Below are 18,982 nucleotides of genomic sequence, written 5' to 3'. Positions count from 1 at the left end.
TCCTCTGATCCCAACTACCGCTGCCTCCTTGCCACTTGACCCCTCCGACCTCTTTCTCGACAAGACGTCCCGTCCAAGTCTGCGCAGCCGCCTCTGCTTACGAAGGGAAGACTGCCTACCTCTGATTGGAAATATCGCGTGATCTGACGTGGCTCGGGATCGTTCGTTGGATCCGAAGGATTCTACCTGGTTGAGAAAGACAACACATATCTCTTCCTCAACAATCCGTCCAATTCTGTCTTCCATGGGGCCCGGCCCGTCTAGGGAGTTTTTTGCCTCAAGTTCGATATTCACGCGAGCATTCCCAGACTCAAACGTTGCACTGCATATAATTAATTGCCCGCCGAGATGCCGGGAATCCTGCCAATGAAAGTGATCAAGGTGGGCACCAGCTCACAGAGTCGAATCGCCCAGGCATGCGACCGCTGCCGCTCCAAGAAAATACGTTGTGATGGGATCCGCCCGACGTGCTCACAATGCTCGAATGTAGGCTTTGAGTGTAAGACTAGCGACAAGCTGAGTCGACGCGCCTTCCCTCGCGGCTATACTGAGTCCCTAGAGGAAAGAGTACGGCAGTTGGAAACCGAAGTCCGAGAGCTGAAGGACTTGTTAGATGAGAAGGATGAAAAGATTGATATGCTCTCCAAAATGCATGGTCACCGCACCCCTTCCGCAAGGTCGAGTGCAAGTCCGAAGCCGCCGGCCAAGCCGGAAAGAGACGGTAGTCTGCCAGCGAAACAAGATGTCTTTCGTGTACAGGCAACACCGCTACTGCTTGGTGTTGAAAATTCAGATTCGTATTTCATGGGGTCCTCGAGTGGACGGGCTTTCATCGGTATGTCCGCAGCTTCAAGTCGTGAGTATGTTGTCCCTAACATCGCTGCCAGAAACATTCAAGCGAAAAATTCAAGAAAACGGGAATCCGTGTGGGGATTTCAACCCAGAAGCATTCCTTCACATCCAAGGATGTTATCCTTTGGTAACAAAACCTCCCCCACAGTCGTTAAGAGTGCCGCCTCGACTCTTCTCGGATAGATGTGTGAATGTCTACTTTCAGGAATGGGCGCCGCTTTTCCCGGTGCTCCATAAACCCACATTCTTGCATCTCTACGATGATTTTGCTAGCGACTCTGACAAGATCAAGAACAACCATAAGCTCGCGCAACTCTACTTGGTATTCAGCATCGCCGCCTTGTCGAGCGAAATGCCGGACCTGGAACAGATTGCCGCTTGCGAGTTGCAGTGGCAAAAGGCGCTTGACGCTGTCATGATGGACAACACGATGCACACACTTCAGTGTCTAGTGTTGGCTCTCGTATATTGCACAATCCGAGCCGACTACAAGCGTCTTCAACATTACAAGGCCATCGCTGTTGGGCTATCTCACCGGTTAGGCCTGCACCAGAGCCAAAAGCGCTTCTCATTCGGGGCTCTCACAATTGAGACACGGAAAAAGGTCTTCTGGACACTTTATTCTCTCGACTGGTATGATTGGTTTATCATCTTTGCTACATCATTCAACTAACCTGCAAATAGCTTTTCTGCCGCTATTCTCGGCCTACCCAAATTATTGAAGGATGAGGATATTCATGCAGAATATCCGTCAGATACAGACGATGAATATGTTACAGAGAAAGGGTTCCAACCTACTCTCCCTGGAGAGCATACCAGGATCTCCAGTGCGCTCGCTCTTTTTAGGCTCTCGCGAATCTTGGCTCACGTTCTGGAAAAGAATTATCCTGCTTCCACTTCACACGAGCTTTCACTTCAACAAATGTCATTACTTGATGCAGAGCTCCAGGCATGGGATGAGGCCCTTCCGACCCATCTCAAGCTCAACTTCGTTCAGGATAAGCCTTCAACAGACGTCACTGGAAGCAGGTCTCCTATTTTGGTATGACTCTATTTTGCTAGCATTGATCTCTTTAACTAACGCTTGCAGGCTTTGGCATATTACTATGTCCGTACGCTTATATATCGCCCGGCAGTGGGCTCGAGCTTGGGGGCGAAGGCTGCACCAGCTCTTCTAGCTACTGCTGACTCGAGCAAGCATATCATCCAGATCATTCAATTGCTTGAAGAGAGAAGCATGTCTTTTTCTTTCTGCCTAAACAAGACCGATACTCTTGTTCTTTGCGGAGTGACTTTGCTTTATCAGGGCCTGGAGCTTAAGCATGATAGTAAGCTGATGAAGGATGTAGAGCGGCTGACTAACGTAGTTTTGAGCACGTTGCAAAAAGCTAGAGCTGCTGGAATTAATGACCTGAAGAGAGTAGCAAGGATGTTGATCATGGTCGGTGAACCATCACCAACGGCATCGACACAAAAGAGTCCAAGCATAGCAATAACAGCGGCAGGCAGAACCTCGCCGCCAGCAACTGCGTTTGCCAAGGGTTCGCCATACGGCCGGCATACCGGAGCCGCTATGAGTGAGACGGACCTGTTATCGCAACAAGAAAAGTTACGTCGTATGACGATGCCAAGCGCATCAGCTACGCGACCAGAGCTTTACCGCACACCGTCACGGGCTTCATTTGACCATAGCAACACGGATCAATCAGCATCACAACGCGATCACCACTTCTCTATCTCCCAGATCCAACAAAGCATGATGCGAATGTCACCGACACAGCGAACCAAGCCCAACATGGACTATCTTTCACTTGGCAACAGCACGGCATCAAACCCTCAACCACTATCTCCGAATCAAAACCAAATGCCACCCTCGCACCCCATCCCACCTCCTCATCAACCACAAGCCCCATTATACCCGCCTACTCCATCGAGTAAAGGTGTTTCAGGGGGTGGTATATCGCTAAGTGAGTGGGAAGCGCTGCTAGGTGCAATGGACGGTGGTCAGATCAACGTCTACGATGCTATTTATGGGGGTCCCGCTCTATCCCTAGAGACGCCCACCAGTGCAGCTACAAATTACACGGAGTGGACGCCGGACCCTTGGGATTTGTCTGGTTTCAACATTCGAGATCTAGATTTGAGCACCAACGCAGGCGGGCCTCAGAGCGTGCTCAGTTTGAGCGATGAAAGCCTCAGCTCAGGAGAAGACCTCTCGACCGACCTATATCTTAGCATGAATAGTGACGACTACAAAAGCGGGTTAATACCTCATAGAAACAGCCACGACGGGCCATCTGTATTGGATGGTCTCGATATGGGTCTTGGGGTGTGACGGTAGACTTCCCCGCCCCCGCTCTTTTGTTTCTTTACTGTCTGTTGTTAAGCGAACACCCCTGATTTGCCACTATTAGACCCGCGTTCTATGATTGACGATTTAGCTTGGCGGCGGCAGGTTTAGGATCTATGGTATATTCAATCTTGTACATATGGGCGGGTTCATGACAGCACGTGAATTGGGTCTCGTGCCTTGGCGGTTCCATTGGCGATTTATTTGTAATATGCTTAGGGTTGATCCCTTAGTCTTGTTTGGCAATTGCCTCAACAAAATTCGAATGGTCTTTTCATAACATTCTTTTTTATTTTTCTTTGCTCAACAGCGTCGGATATGTACATAGTATTGGTTCTACAGCACACAGGTAACTTGGTGATTTGATGGACTTTGATTGATGGGGGGAAGAACGAGAGTCATAGAAGAGCCATGCTACGTAGCACATAGGAATTCAGAAGCTCACGGAACCTAGTCGGGAACTGCACAGGCAAGCAAGAGTTGCTCATATCTGCTCATACGTTCCCTTAGCAAGTCAGTAGGGGCAAATCCAGGTAACAGTGCGGCTTGGGTAGTATTAGAGCCATGGTAGCATACAGAAGGTGGTGTACATACATGTATGACTCGCAGCCCATCAGACCCAGGCATACTGACATGTATGAAGACTGGGCCTGCAATGGTTGGTCAGTCCTGGCAGAGGCTTGCCCATCTTGCCCATCAAGCATTCGATCGCTAACAAGCATACATAATGCAAACTAAAGAAAGCCAATCTAACTGTAGATTAGCGGATATCTGGCGACGAACAGGATTTGCGCCTCTACTATACCTATTTCTACATAGCTCGCGTTGTAGTGTAAGGGTATCCATCAGTCCGCAGGCGAAACTTAGCCTTCTTCTCTTGCCAGTACAGCCCATCATCGTCATACGAAGCGGTCTGCTTCGTGATTCGTGCGGCACACCGTCGCTGGCGCGACCCTTGGAATCCCAATACAGTAAGAACATGCCCGCTTACGAACACCTGATCTCGTCCCCGAGCTGCTCGCCTCAAGAGCCTGCAGGTGAAGGCACTGCGCCTCTCCGCCATCGGCCAGCTTACCGTACTAGGCAGCATCTGCATTTGTATTACTTGAGATGACTACATACTTGCCAGCAGCCCCAAATCTACAAGGTAAAGGTTCTTGTCCCTTTCCCAGCTAGGACGACTCTAGACGACTAGAGGACGACCGTGACCGCGTTGGTTGATTGCCTGCACCAAATGCAATTAATTATCCCAAGCAGTATGCATCGTTGCAGATCAATCTACCTACTTCGTACTCCTAAAAGCTTGATGCCGCCTCCCTCCACTGCTTCCTACGTAAGTAGTAAGAATATACTTGATACCACCACCACCTGCCTTGCCCCAACAGCATCATATGCCGGTACCTTCCGGAGGCGCTCGTAATTATAAATAAACAAGAGTAAGGGTTCAAAGCCCATAGGTATGCAAATAAGGAATAATAGAAATATGGTAGAGGAGAATCTACGTATCTACCCATGTACCCACCTACCTCTTCTTTCGGTACACCGTTATATAGGTACCATACATATTCAAGCTCTTTTTTGGATATAGAGAGTTCACTGACATTTTATTTACTTATCCGAGCACGCTATCCCCGCTGCAGTGGCCCGGCAGTTTTGACATCCTAAGTCCGATAGGTATCCCCAAAAGCCGGCCAGACTTCTTCGCCATCAGTCTAGACCATGCCGTTACAATCTATAGCATAGCACACCTTGCGAGAGATGTGGTTCAACTAGGACGAGACACTTGATTTCTTTTCTAGATGGTTTGCCTCATTGTTCCCCTTATATCTGCTTTCACCCGTATGCCCTCCGACGCCCTCCGCTCTCAAAGGATCTGCCTAGGCCGCTTGTAGAGTCTTGTGTACCTGAACCTGTCCGAGTAGCCTCTTTGCTCGTTTCCACTACATCGAATGTTCAATCACTTGATTCTCTGCTGTCATGTTCTATGTTCCTGGATCTCTTAACCTCTTGTAATACCCCCAGTCGGCGATGCCTAGATGCTGTCTGCCTCTGACACCTCAACCCTCGCTACGAAACGACAAATCTGGCATCCACCAAGCGAGACCAGACCGCCTGTAGCTTGGTCATGCAAGCTGTGACCTACAGTTAATACCACTGCATACATACTTATAGTGCGGTGGTGCATTGGTGTCCATTGGTCAGACAGAATCTAACCCAATAGTTCCCGAGGACCCATAAGGCAGCACGAGTCCTATCCAATCAGGCATGCTATGATATATGGTCACCGAGAGCGACCCAGCAGAGCTTCTTATCCGGTATCATACTCTCCTATCTGCCGTAGCCTTGTGTGAGGCCAGGCCTGCCGCCTCGACCAGATTGCATCTTGTCGGAATCATCGCACTACCTAGTCGGCTTCTGCGCTTTGACATAAGTGGCAAGAAGAAGCTGAAGAGAGTCTCAGCTTCCACACCGCCATTACCATACGAGACCGTGAAATAGATAATATCATTCATCTGTGGCCTTGCTGCTTGTCAGGACAGGACAGCAAACCCTATTGTCTTAATGAAGAATTGTGTTTGAGATCACAAAACGTTCGCGAGAAACCAGTTCGCTAGCCGTCTACTACCCCTATCTCATGGGACTAGAACAGTAAAATGTCAGTAGTAATGAAGGATCGCTCTAAAAGCACAGCACATGAGCAGAGACCTTTTCTAAGAACTGATCACGAAACTAGTAAGTCCCATCTTTCATTGTCTCTCCTCTGTGATCATTGACACTTGACCTGAAAGTCAGAACATTTCGCTAGACTACAGGCTGATACACATTAGTGGCAAACGCTACTACGATGAAACATGCTTTCATTGGCTCACAGTTAACACGCATGAAGTCTGTTCCCCAAACAATCGGCCATCGAGGGTTTAAGGCCGCTGCTCCGGAAAATAGTATGGCGGCTTTCAAAGCCGCTACCCAGGCAGGTGCTGAAGCAATAGAGACAGATCTTCATCTCACTCGTGACGGCGTAGTTGTACTATGTCATGATGAAACACTCCAGCGCTGCTACGGCAACAAGTCTAGAGTTCGTGATCTCGACTGGGCCGAGATTAGTAAACTACGAACACTTCGTGAGCCTTGCCAGCCAATGCCGCGGCTCATTGACCTGTTGGAATACCTGAACCAGCCCGGACTGGAGCGAATTTGGCTGATGCTTGATATCAAGGCAAGTTCCTCACAGTTATGCAAGATGTTATCATCAACCCTCGAAGCATGGTGGTTGCTAACTTGACTGCCTTCTCAGACACATGACGACGCCGAAGAAATTATGAAAAGAACAGCGGAGGCACTTGCCTCAGTGCCTAGCCAACGGCCTTGGAATACTAGAGTTACACCATGCTGCTGGAACGTAAGCTGATCAACTTCCCTTCAAGGGATCTCTTATGAAAATAATATAGAGCTGAGTACTCGTTAGGCAATTTATATCAAGCTTTGCATGACGTATCTGCCTGGCTATCCCATTACCCATGTTGGATTTTCCACCACATACGCGCGCTGTCTAAAAGATATCCCTAATATATCTTTCAGTATGTTACGGCACACCCTAGCGTCGCCATGTGGTAGGCGTTTCATACGAGACATGAGAAAATTAGATATTCCTGTTTACGTCTGGACCGTAAATGAAGAGATTTGGATGGAGTGGAGTGTTCAAAGAGGACTTTCAGGTGTTATCACTGACGAGGTCTCATTGTTTCGTGAAGTGTGTGGCCGGATGAGCAGCGTTGAAGTACAAGCACCAATCACTAGCAAGCGCCAGAAGAAGGCCGCCACAATACTATACGAAACAATACGATTTTGTGGAGAGATGGCTTTGCTTCATTTCCTCATCGCCATTTTTTTGGCTCGAGAGTGGCTGAAGCATGGACCCCCCAGTCGTCACATCAGCAAAGTGTTGGATGGATAACTGTGCGCTCTCCAGAAGGATTTCAGTCAAGAGAAGACCAATTAACTGTTGAAACAAAACTACATACAAAAGCCGTTTGATGTATCAGTACGCAAGAAAAGAACAGTTTCCTGTGAGCACACTTGACAATTAACCAGGTCGGGCAATCCGCGACTTGGCTCGACTCTCTCGTGCCAAGCGGAAGACAAAGTACCGGCGACATCAATAATCCCTCGAATGCACGATGTGCCCCTGACTGATGAGGAAATCAATGTTTAACCTGAGCTATGCACAGATCTGCAAATTTTCATTACCAAAATACAGTACCAAATGCACGTATTTTCAAGCAAGCGCTCATCGGTATTGTCTAGTTCATGGAGCGTTGGCCGTCGTATACGGAACCTTGCTCCGAAGCTTATACTATTCGTCATCTTTTCCTACGATGCACCACCCAGCCTTGAGGCCTTTGAGGCATTATTGGAACTGTCTAGCAGCTTCACATGAGACCATACTGTGTGGCCAAAATCGAGTGCTACCAAGTAAGCGATCGTTCGCTAGAAAGTGGCGCAGTCCTGAGCTATCAGTCGATACAACCAAATAGACGTATCGTGCATCATAGGATATAGAGATTAAAACAGGTGTTCGATCTTGATATCCGGCATATGATCAGACCTGTCATTGGTCTAAGTAGAGCAGACATGGAACCTAAGAAAGGCATAGACCACCATCGGCGAGACGTGCATAATCGCAGCATCTCTCCCGTCTTGGCTTTTCAGGTTCCATTTCGAGCCCAGGGATGTCTGCACGGCTACAACATCAGTTGGGCTGGTATTCAGCACGAGAAGTCAACCCTAGGCATGGCATCATATTTCTCAACAACCAATCGGAGAGAGTCCATCGTTCGTTGCCAGGTTACGGCATCGCTTACAGCAAACGCCCAAGCAGCCGAATGAAATGGCAATCGGGGGTCGAGAAGCGCGATTATCAACCCTGCATGTCCATGGGAAGGGAATGACGGGTAGGTAGTTCGTGCAGCAAGGCTGCAGGGGGGGGACGATCGCTGACCCGTCCGAGTATCAGTAAGGTACGAACTTTCATAGGTCCAAAGTCGCCTCGAATACGAGTCCCCTAGGCAAATCAATCAACTGCCGCTACAAAATTGGTATCCCTCGCCCTCTGCCCATGCTGTGTACCCCAATCATAGAGAGCCGTTCGCAGATTGGACTTATTATAACATCTAAGCCCCTTTAAGCTAAGCAACATGCAGCGAATGCCAGTCCCTTCTACCCGACTTCACCTGTTACATATCTCTATCCTGGTCACGCCTTCTAACCCTCACCGTACCGGACCTCCCGAATGTATCATGGGCTGCTCCGGCGGCGGTACAAGTGCTGTGTGCACCACGAACAGAGATATGATCAGCTTGACAAGAGCCAAGATTTCACATGGTCGTCTGCCTTCTGACCGACATGTAACGGTGAACCTCTTAGCTACGAATAAGATTTCGATTATGCAAAGCGTGTGGAAGTAGCGCATTCTCGTGACCTCGGCCATTCCAGGACTCAGATCAGCCGGGCCCAACGGAGATCTCTCTACTCTATCAACAGTTATCTCGGGGTTCGAACTTGTATAAATGGCTCGTACGCTTGGCATATGCAATAGAGTCTCTTGCACCGTCGTTCGATTTCTCAAGCTTCATCCACCCACCTTGTAAGCATCGTTCGTGATCTGCCGTTCTGCCAAGCTAGCTGTTCAAGAAGACACGACGCAGTCAGCCTGGAGGCCTCAGGACTACAGCAATGACACAGCCCTAGATTGGACAAACTCGGGTTCCCAAGACTTGGCCTGCGGCAACAGCGTCATACGGACGAAATTGTCACGATAGCGATCTGTACCATGAGGACTTAGCAGTGTTAGATGTTCATAGTGCCTATCATCTACAACAGCGACGCAGATCTGCGCATTAATCTTCGGTCTGGACCTGTCTAATGCTTCTGTTTTTTGGTCACATGAGCTTGCTCCGCATCGCCCTTGTAATCCTGCGCCTGCTCCCGCTTCTTTCGCTTGTTAACATCATCCTTGCCGCGTCCTCGACGGCCCGGGATTGCGGCCGGAGCCGGAGCTGAATCCGCAGCTGACGTAGCACCGTTGCCACCTTTGACGGCTCCCTGAGCTTGTTGCTCCCGAAAGTTCTTCAAGATGACCTTGGACCATCGCTGGCTGTTTGAGTTACTGCTGTTAGTATAGTCGACATATGTGACTGAGGCTGTGCGATAGATTTACCTAATACCAGTGCCCTATCATATTCCGAGTTAGCAAGTGGCGTTGCGTATGTGAGTTGGCGAGGTGCGCGAGAAGAAAGTAAAGATGAGAGTCACTCACCGTAGCGTCAGCATGTCCCATGGTTTTCATGATCTCAGCGGCCTTATCCCAATCCCCTTTCGAAAGATTATTCTCTCCTTGTGCAATACGCATGGCGAGGAGTAGGTCGCGCTCTGCTTTGCCGTCCCACTTAGGCATTGTCTCAATTATTGCTTGCGGCTTCGTTATGTTTTGGTTGAGAGAATCTCTGTGGCGGCGTTTGTCTTATGATGGCCTGGGTTTATGGATTTGTCAGGCGTGTCTGTGAAGAAGGTAGTCAAGGAAGGTACTATTTGCTGTTGGGCTTATGGCACAATTCCTGACGAAGGCAGCAGAGACGCAGGAGGATATGGAACCAAGTAGTCGGCGTAGTATCAACTCGTCTGACACAGGTACGCATGAAAAGAACACCGACAGCAGATAACAAAAGAGGGGATTCGACATACCGAGGCGATGTAACTCCGAGGTGCGAGACGGTAGGGTCGCGATGCTGTGTCTAGAGTGGGAACAACTTGAAGAAAAGAGAGGTGTATGTTGTTCTGGGGACAACTTGAAGTGCCGTGGTTGTGAGTGTTGTAAAGGGAAAGAGGAAAGGAAGGAAGTCGCAGGTAGAAGCACCTACTACGACGGCTGTGTGACGAAGGTCTGGTAGTGCTAATCACTTGTTGGTCAAGTAGAAGACGAGGGATAGGTATTGTATGTACCCGTGCTCAAACAAGTCGGTCGGTATGGTCCTCTTGCTGAAGGTGTAGAGTGGTAAGTCTCGAAGAGAGTAGTATTGTTCGGGAGACTTAATAAGCACTGCTATCCTTAGGAGTCGTGCGGTATAAGATCTAGTGAAATGATGGGACAATTGCTGCCTTTCTTGTTCACATGTCACTTGGTACTTTTAGACCGGTTTGCGTGTGCGTGTATACATTCAGCAACTTGTTGTTTACTTTCTTTGTGGTCTACCGCAGTACCTGCCTTCGAATTGTTGCATAGCAACGTGGTTTTATTCGAGAGTCGCGTACGTGCAAAGCAACCCTCCCCTCGTCATGTCAATAAAAACAACAACGACGGGGACTTATTGGCGGAGACCTCTTGATAAGTCGGACCGCTGATTACGAGAGTCGTTACCACGTGTTAAAATACCAGAGCATTAGGTACGCGTGCAATGTGTTATCTTGATACTAACTAAATGTTTCATGAATGAAGTCATATTCACGGACCTAGCTCTAAGACGCTGATCAATATTTGTTTCAAGTTAGATCATGTTCAAAAGACAGACATTTTCACTTGAAAGTGAAGACGGTAAGTGACATGAGGCTATCTGTGACACGCCGACTGAGGAATAAGGCAGTGGCCTGTGTTTGAGGAAGGGCAACTAGCGCGAAACCCCCTGAGTTAGCTAGATTTCTTCGCGAAATCTGAATAAGTTATGACTTGTATCGTTGATTATTCGTGGCAGGAATGAACTGCCAATGTGAATCTACATGGAAATGTTGTTGATACATGTAGCTCCTTCAAAGGCAGGAATGGGCACCAACTTGGGATGGCCAATATCAATGACCACTAAGATTCGGTCTTGCTAACGTGCTTGAGAACATGCTCTGGGTAAGAGTCCCAGCAGATCTGAAGGAAATGAGAAGGAAGTTTCCATCCTAGGAGTCTAAACCAATCCATCCAAACTCGTTCAAGTATGCGGTTAGAAGCACAACAGTCGGTCATTAAGTCGTTCTGCCAGGTTGCGCAGCTATGAGGAAGCAAATGGGAACAGGGCTTAGGCCACTTCACTCACTACCTTTTGCTTCGGTAGGTAGGAGCTTGCAAATCTTTATAAATATAAATATAAACAGCGAGACTACCCCTCATATTATGTCCCCGTCCCCGGTACTACGAGCACGCGAGCATGGACGCAGCTCTACCGGCGCGTATTACAATCAAGCTAGCCCTTCCACAGATGCTCGGAACTGAGTTAGGCGGTAGTCTATATGTTAACTGACTCTTCAGGCATATCACAATACACCAGAGTCTCCATATCCTACCTACGATGGTGCTGCTCGTTGTCGATATCTCCATATTCGATCCTTCGGGCAGTTCTTCACCTGGCACACAAAGTATTGCCACAGCGCAAATCATTCTCACTGAGGTGTGTCCATTCGGACGCGTCGAAGGCGAACCAGGTGTTGCTTGAATCTATCTTCTATTCCTTCTTTCTACAACCATCTACCGAAGTCTTCTCTCATTCTCCCCATCGTGTCGCTTCCAAGTTTTCTCGGCTTCCACTCGTCCATTTTAATCTTGACACCCTCCCCATCGTTGAGTCGGTAGTAGGAATAGTTTCCCCTGTACTTGTCCGGCTCCAGTAGCTCGTGAATCTCCTCGGGGCTCCCGAGATGATTAAGACCCCTCCTGATGGTTACTCCCGCGTCTTCGCCCACAAACTCGTCTTTCGGGGGCGCCATTCCAATGCTTATAAGGACAGGTGTATATTCGCCGATGGTATTGAATTTCCCAGTATAATTCGAAGCACGGATTGTTAGTTGTGCTGAATCTAGAATCTTCGAATTGGTACAGCGATTTGCCTTGGGGAAAATAAATCCTTCTTCTCATCCAGCCGGTTGCGGTCCTAGAAACGTTGGTCCCATTCATGGTTAGAGCCCCCCGGCCCTGTGCCTGTTGAGCAGGCGGGAGCCAGTAATAACCAGCAGCAGTAGGAATTCAACACATGTCCTGGGGGCATACAGGAGTAATAGGTTCGAAACCTGCCTCAATGGAGTTGAAGTACACCGGAGACTAACATGGGATGTGGAGAGAATTGTGTGATAATAGCCGAAGTAGAAAGGCGCCTCGGTCCCTGCAAGCGCAACTTTCAGCAGCTCAATTCCCATTCCTTCATTGGGTCACTTCATATGAAGGGTCTCTCTGTGTTGGGCAGTTCGTCATCGTTCATCAGAGTATAGAGTGTAGGATCTGAAAAAGAACCGTTTGGTGACATCCTAGCCGCCACGTAGACGAGTCCCCAGTACAACTCTTATACAATAGCAATTAGATTTCGAATAGGGTTAAGGACGCCTGCGCAAACTCACCCACAACAAGGGTCAATTTCTATTTGAAACAAAGGCTCTGTGCCATCCTCAATAACCTAACATCTTCTCTAGATACCATCTTTGAAACCGTTTCCCAAAGCTTTCCTGGAGTATTTATTCCACGGGGTTAAAGTTTTCATCTTGTGGAACATCCTCGGATATCCGAAAACTACGCCCACCGTTATCTCATACTCTTCAAGGCAACCTTTTACAGTCATACGAAACCTGCTAAGGCGGATTGCAATCAACCTGAGCGATGTTTCAGTTTCAAATACCACATGGTTCGGGCAATTCACCACTCACGCGCCAGTTGATGTTCCACTCATGTAGTCAAAATAGCGACCGGGCAAAAAAGGAATGTATCCTATCGGATCGTCTAAATTAGTCATCCTCGACAAGTGAGACACATTGTCAGGTGTATCACATGGATGAAAGTTAGACCTAGTCGGTCTATCCTCGATGTATTCGAAATCTCCAATCCGTTCCATTAAATGCTGAAGTGCCAGAAGACTCCACTACAGTTCGCTGGAGTCAGTTATCACTCTTTCAGGTAGAAAAGCCGGAATTCTATATGCTCCTAAGACATGGTGGTTACCTAAAAAGAAAAAACTGTCCTCCCAACTTGCTATAGCAGAAAGTAGATAACCAGGGAGAGATACGTACCCTCTACCACCACCTCCATCTAGATCGAACGTTAGCTAAAGAGCTAGCCGCGCGGTAGTTAGGCATTCACGAACCAAAACTCAACGCAATCTCCTGAACCAATGGCCCCGGCACAGGCTCAAGCACGCGATCACGGTTTTCGGGTTTGGTGAAGACCCAGTCGCATATGGTCTAGCCCTCGTAACACAAAATAATAACCAGACGAGAGGCTGATGATAAGGCTCAAGCTTAAAATTTGTCATTCCATGTATGTCTATGTCACGACACGACATAAGGAGTGCAGTACCTATGCCACTACGCTACCAAAAGGTAACGACGAATTATCAAGTCGAGGGCTTGACGTCTCTGCACTCACTATATAGTACTGTACTGTGACAGTCTAGGCTGGGTAATATAATCTGCTTAAACTAACATTCGTGGTAGAGCCTCGCCTCTCGTAATGGAGGCCTTCTGCCCATAATAGTTACTCTAACTAAACAACACCATATGGTTGTCAGGAAGGTACCAGCTGAGGCTACACGGGGTTTGGGGACCGAAGCAACTTCACTGAATGGAGTATGTAAGCGCAGATTTAAGAGACCCGTGCATAGATACAGTGTACCTGATGTGTTCGCGCCTTTCCTGGAAGTCGACCATGCGAACCTACTACTGAGGCGTATGAGAGCGAATTTGTTATTTAGAATGGCTGGTGATTTTAAAAAGCAATTAGAGTGCAGCTCTGTTAGATATGGGTGTTCGGGAGTGAATAGAAGGCTAGTCATAGCCAAGTAGGTAGGCAGAAAGGTAGTATTATAGGGCTTAATCGAACAGTCAATTGATCCCTGACCTTCCAGAATATCCAGGGGGCAACTCTAGAATATAGACCAGTCCAATATAGCCACCCCTAGGGTGGGTTATGACCATAGCCCCTGACAGGCATCGTCATATCTACAGCTTCTACAAAGAAGTGGCCTGCTGGCGCTTTTTATTTGCTAGGCTACAATAGTACTTAAATGACATGTTCTTCTTGAGTATGAGTTGGATTTGTCAACGAGCATTGCGGAAACCGTTAGTCAGCCAGTATGAGCTCATCTATGCTATGAAATACTAACATGAGCATTCTCAGATAGTCTATATTAACATGTTTTATCAGTCGGTTTTCGTACTGGTCAGAGTTAAGCTGGGGCACATCTTGATGAACCTTCTGATGCTACCCTACTATCGATTCGTTCGTCAAGAATACTCTTATACCTATCAAAGCTATTGTGAAGTTCTGCGAGTATAGCAGAGATAGCGCCAATACATATCGGATATTTTGTACTTGGCAAGATCGAATACCGATTGAGTTACATTTTGTTCAAGTTGCCGTAAGGGACACTTTTTATCTCTCTCATCTATGTATATACCCTGGTCATTTCCCATTGATCTGATGATATCTGCCAGGCCACGCTTCTCTCCGGAGCGGTCATTGGGTGCTTCTCGTGGGCTAAAAAGGAGCAAGAACACTAGGTATGTTGTTGCAATCTCATACATATATCTAGAACAGCGCTGCGTGTACCGGACTCGTAAAATCGGCGCTGAGCTACGCACACCATGACTAACTAGCGGACGGAATAGCTCGGGCCAGCATCCTGGTATTGCAGTCTGACTCTGCCTCTCTTCGCCATCCTCCTTTCTTCAGCCGGAGCCTTCATATTCAATACTATTAAGTCACCGGCGCGTTCAGTCCCACTCCACCGCAAAATGTCTATGATCTGCGTGATAAAACACCCTACTTCTAATTCTACACCTATTGGAGACAGAGAAAGAGGCAAGCTACCTCCGTACCACGTCCTATCTGAAAGGCAGTAGATGTAGAGAAATGCAGAGACGTAGACGCTCAAGTGCTTCCACTCAGTCGCTTAGAACAATAGAGAATGAAAAGAACATTGATCCATCTGCACTGAGGTCCATTTACATACGCGAACAAGTTTAAACTTTATCGTCGACGCTGCATCTTTAAATGTGACAGAAATGATCTCATCCAGTTCTGGTAATATAAATGCGATCGACCCAGACTGTAACCACCGTGACCCGTGATATTCATAGTGCTTCGACTTCATGGTATTAATTACCGAGCAATTCATATTCAGCCGTCAATGTTTTGTCTCTGATCATTTGGGTATAAAACATCACATGCCGCTTCCTCAGGATTGCCTAGAAGGCACCAACTTCCCACACACAATTCGTCTGTGACGATGAATCCATCTTTGCTCCCAAAGACCGGACTACTTGTCGTATTTACTACCGTACACCGACAAGCGAGCATGTTAGTAATGCAAACTGCCGCGTACGTGTAGTATTCACGTAGGAGGAATATCCATAGCGGTTTCATCAAAACCCCATAGTGAGTCTCCGCCTTGCCGTTCGAGTGCTGACACACATTGCCGATAGAGGCGGCGAGAATAGCAGGCTGGAAGCACAGTTCAATGGGAGCAACTGTGGATCGACTTTACTGGTAAAGTTGTCCAAGGACAAAGTATAAGCGGGGTCCACTTTCCAAGATACAATGAGACTCAATGTCTACAGATGTCGAGTTTGCTCGATGAGGGGATGGCAATAATAATTAGTAAATAACCATCGGTTCGTGTTTAGTCGGCTTCAGCAAGCTGCATAATTAGCTTGGCTGCCATATCAAGAAATGGAAACGGGCTCATGACATCCTTCTCTTCCAGCATAGTCCCGTCTGCTCTTTCGTAGCCAGAGCACTTGAAATCCACAAGATACACTGTCGGCTCCATTTCGTAAATCTGAATCTCCATGCGCATCCAGACAAAGTCATGTTGGCGTTTATCCATACCGGAATAGATATATGTATTCTGTTCGGAAGTAGCCTCGGAAGTTGTGAGTCCGGAGGAGACGGACTCCTTGCGGATATCTGCGAAGATTGTCAGAATTGTTGCATCGTATTGCATTCTTCGACATACCATCCTTCTTCCATCGGCATGTAATGTGCCATGGATCAGCGGGTAATTTGTAATACAAAGTAGGGTTAAATTTATGCATATCAATTTGTTCTAATGGAACGCCATTATAGGGGTTTTCCTTCCCAGGTAATCTTTCGCTAGATGCACTACTACAGTGGTTAGCAAGACGATGCACCAATTTGGGATCTACTGAGCTTACTGCGTCTCTGATTCTTCACCGTGGACTTTGTCGTAATCCTCGTCAAGGACCCAAGCTGCCCCCAGCTTAGCCAAAGCTTTGTATATGCATAGCAGCGCTTCAAAAGGAGCATTGCGAGAGCGAATGCCAAATTGCCAACGAACCGGTTTGGACTTTTTCGTAGAGACAGGCGTCATTTGCTGAGGGCGGCTGTGACTTTCATCGAGGCGCATGTTGTTTTTAGAGTGCGGTTTGAGACGACGGACAGCTTCTTGTTGCTCTGCAGGTGTCCTAGGCTGAAGTGGAACTTCGGGGACCGGCGCATTGAGGGGTTCCTCGACTCCGGCATTTTGACGTTCGAGATACTCTCTGTGTAGTGCGGGAAGACTTGTGGGCAGAATACCGACATGGCTTACATAACCGCGAGGAGAAGCGCTGGTGATTGTGGAGGTCGATCGAGTGGAATCTGCGAGCGGGCTGGCCTGGGACTCTTGCGTATATTCACCAGCATCGCCTTGTTTCTCCTTTTTATCCAGTGAAACATCACCCATAGCTTCCGAGACACTCCGCATTTGCTCGACATGGCCAGTATTTGGAGGAGAAGTGGCAAAATAGGGATTGTCGGTACCAGTACCGTAAGCAGCTGAGTGTCATGTTAGATATCAAAGTATCAAAAAGAATGGTCAATCAGTGAAGGTCAAGGATAGAACCGGGGTCAAATAAGGATAGAGCACAATAAGGTGATACAGAAAAGAGGGTCATCAGCATATGAGCAAACGTGTTTGTGTATCCAAAGATTCGCGTGGGGAGTCGAGACTTACGATTTACTTGCATTAGTTTATTCTCTCGAACAATCATGTAAGCGTCCTTGATTGCAGACGGTTCGTTAGCTTCTAAGGCTTCTTGAACGTCCCGCTTGCCGTAACCCATCGTTTTACTGATCTTGTCCGTTACTTCATCATGAAGCTTCTCTTGGATTTGGGCGGGCGCGTTTGGCGCTATATCACTAGGCCGGATAGCTTTATTGGGGTCGACGCCAGTATTGAGGAATTCCTCGACCTGTGGAGCGAGATACGGGGGAAGATCTTTTGAGAACCACGGGTCTTGTCTGATATCCTCAATGGTCGCTCGCTGGACCGGGTTAGTTTGAAGCATTTTACGGATTAGGTCCGCAACCTCTGAATTGATCCATTGCGGAACAGTGAACACGCCCCGTTGAATCTTGGCGAACAGACTTGGGATATGGTCATCGTCGAAAGGCAGTCTCCCCACCAATAGCACATATAAGATGACACCACAACTCCAGACATCAACTTCGGGACCTGCGTACAACTTTCCGCTAATAACTTCAGGCGCAGCGTAGTTGGGACTACCACAACTTGTCCGTAGAAAGTTGCCATCGGTCATGATGTTACTCAATCCAAAATCGGCAATTTTGACATTGAGCTGGTCATCAAGCAGCAGGTTCTCTGGCTTCAAATCTCGATGAACCACCTTATGTCTATGACAATACTCGACAGCACAGATCATCTGTTGGAAAAATCGACGCGCTTTTTGCTCATCTAACCTGCCGTGAGCTACAATGTAATCGAACAACTCTCCACCGGCATACTCCAACACCATTATGATCTCATTCTGAGTCTTAATCACAGAGTAGCTGGGCGGACCACAACCGTCAGCAAAGCGGCTCACCTCTACAAACCTGGAAGGCACAACGTCTAGAGCTGGCTAACTTACAGCTTAATGATGTGGGGATGGCGGAGGAGTTGGAGATATTCAATCTCTCTCTCAACTCGCCCGACCATGTCTCTACTGATCAACTTCTTGCGTGCGATTATCTTGAGAGCGACCTGCTGGTTGGTCGACCTGTGCACAGCCAGCTTGACCTTGCCGAAGGAGCCCTCGCCCAGTGTCTTGATAACATTGTAAGCACCAATGCGCTGGTCGGCCTTGGACTTCTCGCGTGCCTGCTGCGAAGCGCGATCGGAGGGTTGGTTGGCGGCTCGAGAACGGCTGTTGGAGGCATCGGCGGCGGGGTGGGTAATGTTGATGGCGGGGATCCTGGGGCCTTGATTCCGTCGAATCTGGGACGGCGAGAGGGACATGGAAAGCTCCTCCTCGTCGTAGCCTCTAGAAGCCATCGCGGTGAAGCGGATTCAAGGGGGATGACGAGGTGGGAGATGGGGAACCGGGGAATAGCTGGCTTTCAGATTTCGGCTATTGCCCAAGACAGTGCCGGCGGAGGTGGATAGATAGGTAAGGGGTGGCAATGGGGACAGCGAGCGGACGCCGGCTCAAGGCAAACAACACAGCGGGACAGCACAACGACCGGGCACGATGCTACCGTGGACCGACGAAGGCAAGCTAAGGACGCAAGTTTGCTAGCTCGGCAAAAGGTAGGTAGGTTAGCGCAACCGTCCAACAAGTTAATGTAGGTATGTAGGGACCCGACTACATGCGATGCTCAACTCTCCGGCGACTGAGTTGTTTGCTGCGCAAATTTCAACATATCATCGTAAAAATGTTGCGTGTACTTGCTCGGGAGACCACGGCACTGGGGATGAAGCCGGTACGCTGACGGCGACAAGATGGTGATGATCAGGTGGTGAAGGTTAGGCAGGTACCTAC

At 48.3% G+C, this 18,982-nt stretch overlaps 4 protein-coding genes across 4 annotated transcripts; 2 read left to right on the top strand and 2 right to left on the bottom strand.

Moving 5' to 3' along the window:
* Positions 1 to 348: 348 nt before the first annotated feature.
* F5B22DRAFT_647605 (fungal-specific transcription factor domain-containing protein) lies at positions 349 to 3,187 on the top strand (the record flags this gene model as incomplete). Its single annotated transcript, XM_047978897.1, has 4 exons — positions 349 to 835; positions 888 to 1,485; positions 1,537 to 1,894; positions 1,943 to 3,187. The coding sequence occupies 4 exons, from the start codon at positions 349 to 351 to the stop codon at positions 3,185 to 3,187; spliced, it is 2,688 nt and encodes an 895-aa protein (XP_047829870.1).
* Positions 3,188 to 5,239: 2,052 nt separating this feature from the next.
* On the top strand, positions 5,240 to 7,276 carry F5B22DRAFT_232500 (PLC-like phosphodiesterase). Its single transcript, XM_047969876.1, has 4 exons — positions 5,240 to 5,935; positions 6,031 to 6,419; positions 6,498 to 6,602; positions 6,669 to 7,276. The coding sequence occupies exons 1-4, from the start codon at positions 5,857 to 5,859 to the stop codon at positions 7,155 to 7,157; spliced, it is 1,062 nt and encodes a 353-aa protein (XP_047829869.1). The 5' UTR covers positions 5,240 to 5,856; the 3' UTR covers positions 7,158 to 7,276.
* Positions 7,277 to 9,121: 1,845 nt separating this feature from the next.
* Positions 9,122 to 9,656, bottom strand: F5B22DRAFT_647603 (uncharacterized protein; the record flags this gene model as incomplete). The annotated part of the gene is made up of 3 exons (XM_047978896.1): positions 9,122 to 9,356; positions 9,420 to 9,433; positions 9,519 to 9,656. The coding sequence occupies 3 exons, from the start codon at positions 9,654 to 9,656 to the stop codon at positions 9,122 to 9,124; spliced, it is 387 nt and encodes a 128-aa protein (XP_047829868.1).
* Positions 9,657 to 15,712: 6,056 nt separating this feature from the next.
* F5B22DRAFT_232411 (protein kinase SNF1) lies at positions 15,713 to 18,656 on the bottom strand. Its single transcript, XM_047969875.1, has 5 exons — positions 18,092 to 18,656; positions 17,176 to 18,011; positions 16,376 to 16,997; positions 16,177 to 16,322; positions 15,713 to 16,127 (listed from the first exon to the last, which is right to left on the bottom strand). Exons 1-5 carry the CDS (start codon positions 18,493 to 18,495, stop codon positions 15,841 to 15,843), a joined length of 2,295 nt encoding a protein of 764 aa, XP_047829867.1. The 5' UTR covers positions 18,496 to 18,656; the 3' UTR covers positions 15,713 to 15,840.
* Positions 18,657 to 18,982: the final 326 nt, after the last annotated feature.

The sequence above is a fragment of the Xylaria bambusicola genome (genome assembly GCF_022495145.1).
Source record: "Xylaria bambusicola strain CBS 139988 unplaced genomic scaffold F5B22scaffold_27, whole genome shotgun sequence".
NCBI classification, from domain to species: domain Eukaryota; kingdom Fungi; phylum Ascomycota; class Sordariomycetes; order Xylariales; family Xylariaceae; genus Xylaria; species Xylaria bambusicola.
Note: the sequence above shows the minus strand (reverse complement) of the source record. Positions and strands in the feature narration are given on the sequence as shown.

Coding starts and splice junctions, on each gene's coding strand:
- F5B22DRAFT_232500 (XM_047969876.1), top strand. CDS start 5,857: ATGTCAGTAGTAATGAAGGATCGCTCTAAAAGCACAGCACATGAGCAG. Junction 6,420..6,497: donor GGCTGATGCTTGATATCAAG/GCAAGTTCCTCA, acceptor CTGCCTTCTCAG/ACACATGACGACGCCGAAGA. Junction 6,603..6,668: donor TTACACCATGCTGCTGGAAC/GTAAGCTGATCA, acceptor AGTACTCGTTAG/GCAATTTATATCAAGCTTTG.
- F5B22DRAFT_232411 (XM_047969875.1), bottom strand. CDS start 18,495: ATGGCTTCTAGAGGCTACGACGAGGAGGAGCTTTCCATGTCCCTCTCG. Junction 18,012..18,091: donor CATCCCCACATCATTAAGCT/GTAAGTTAGCCA, acceptor TGGTCCGCCCAG/CTACTCTGTGATTAAGACTC. Junction 16,998..17,175: donor TAAACTAATGCAAGTAAATC/GTAAGTCTCGAC, acceptor CATGACACTCAG/CTGCTTACGGTACTGGTACC.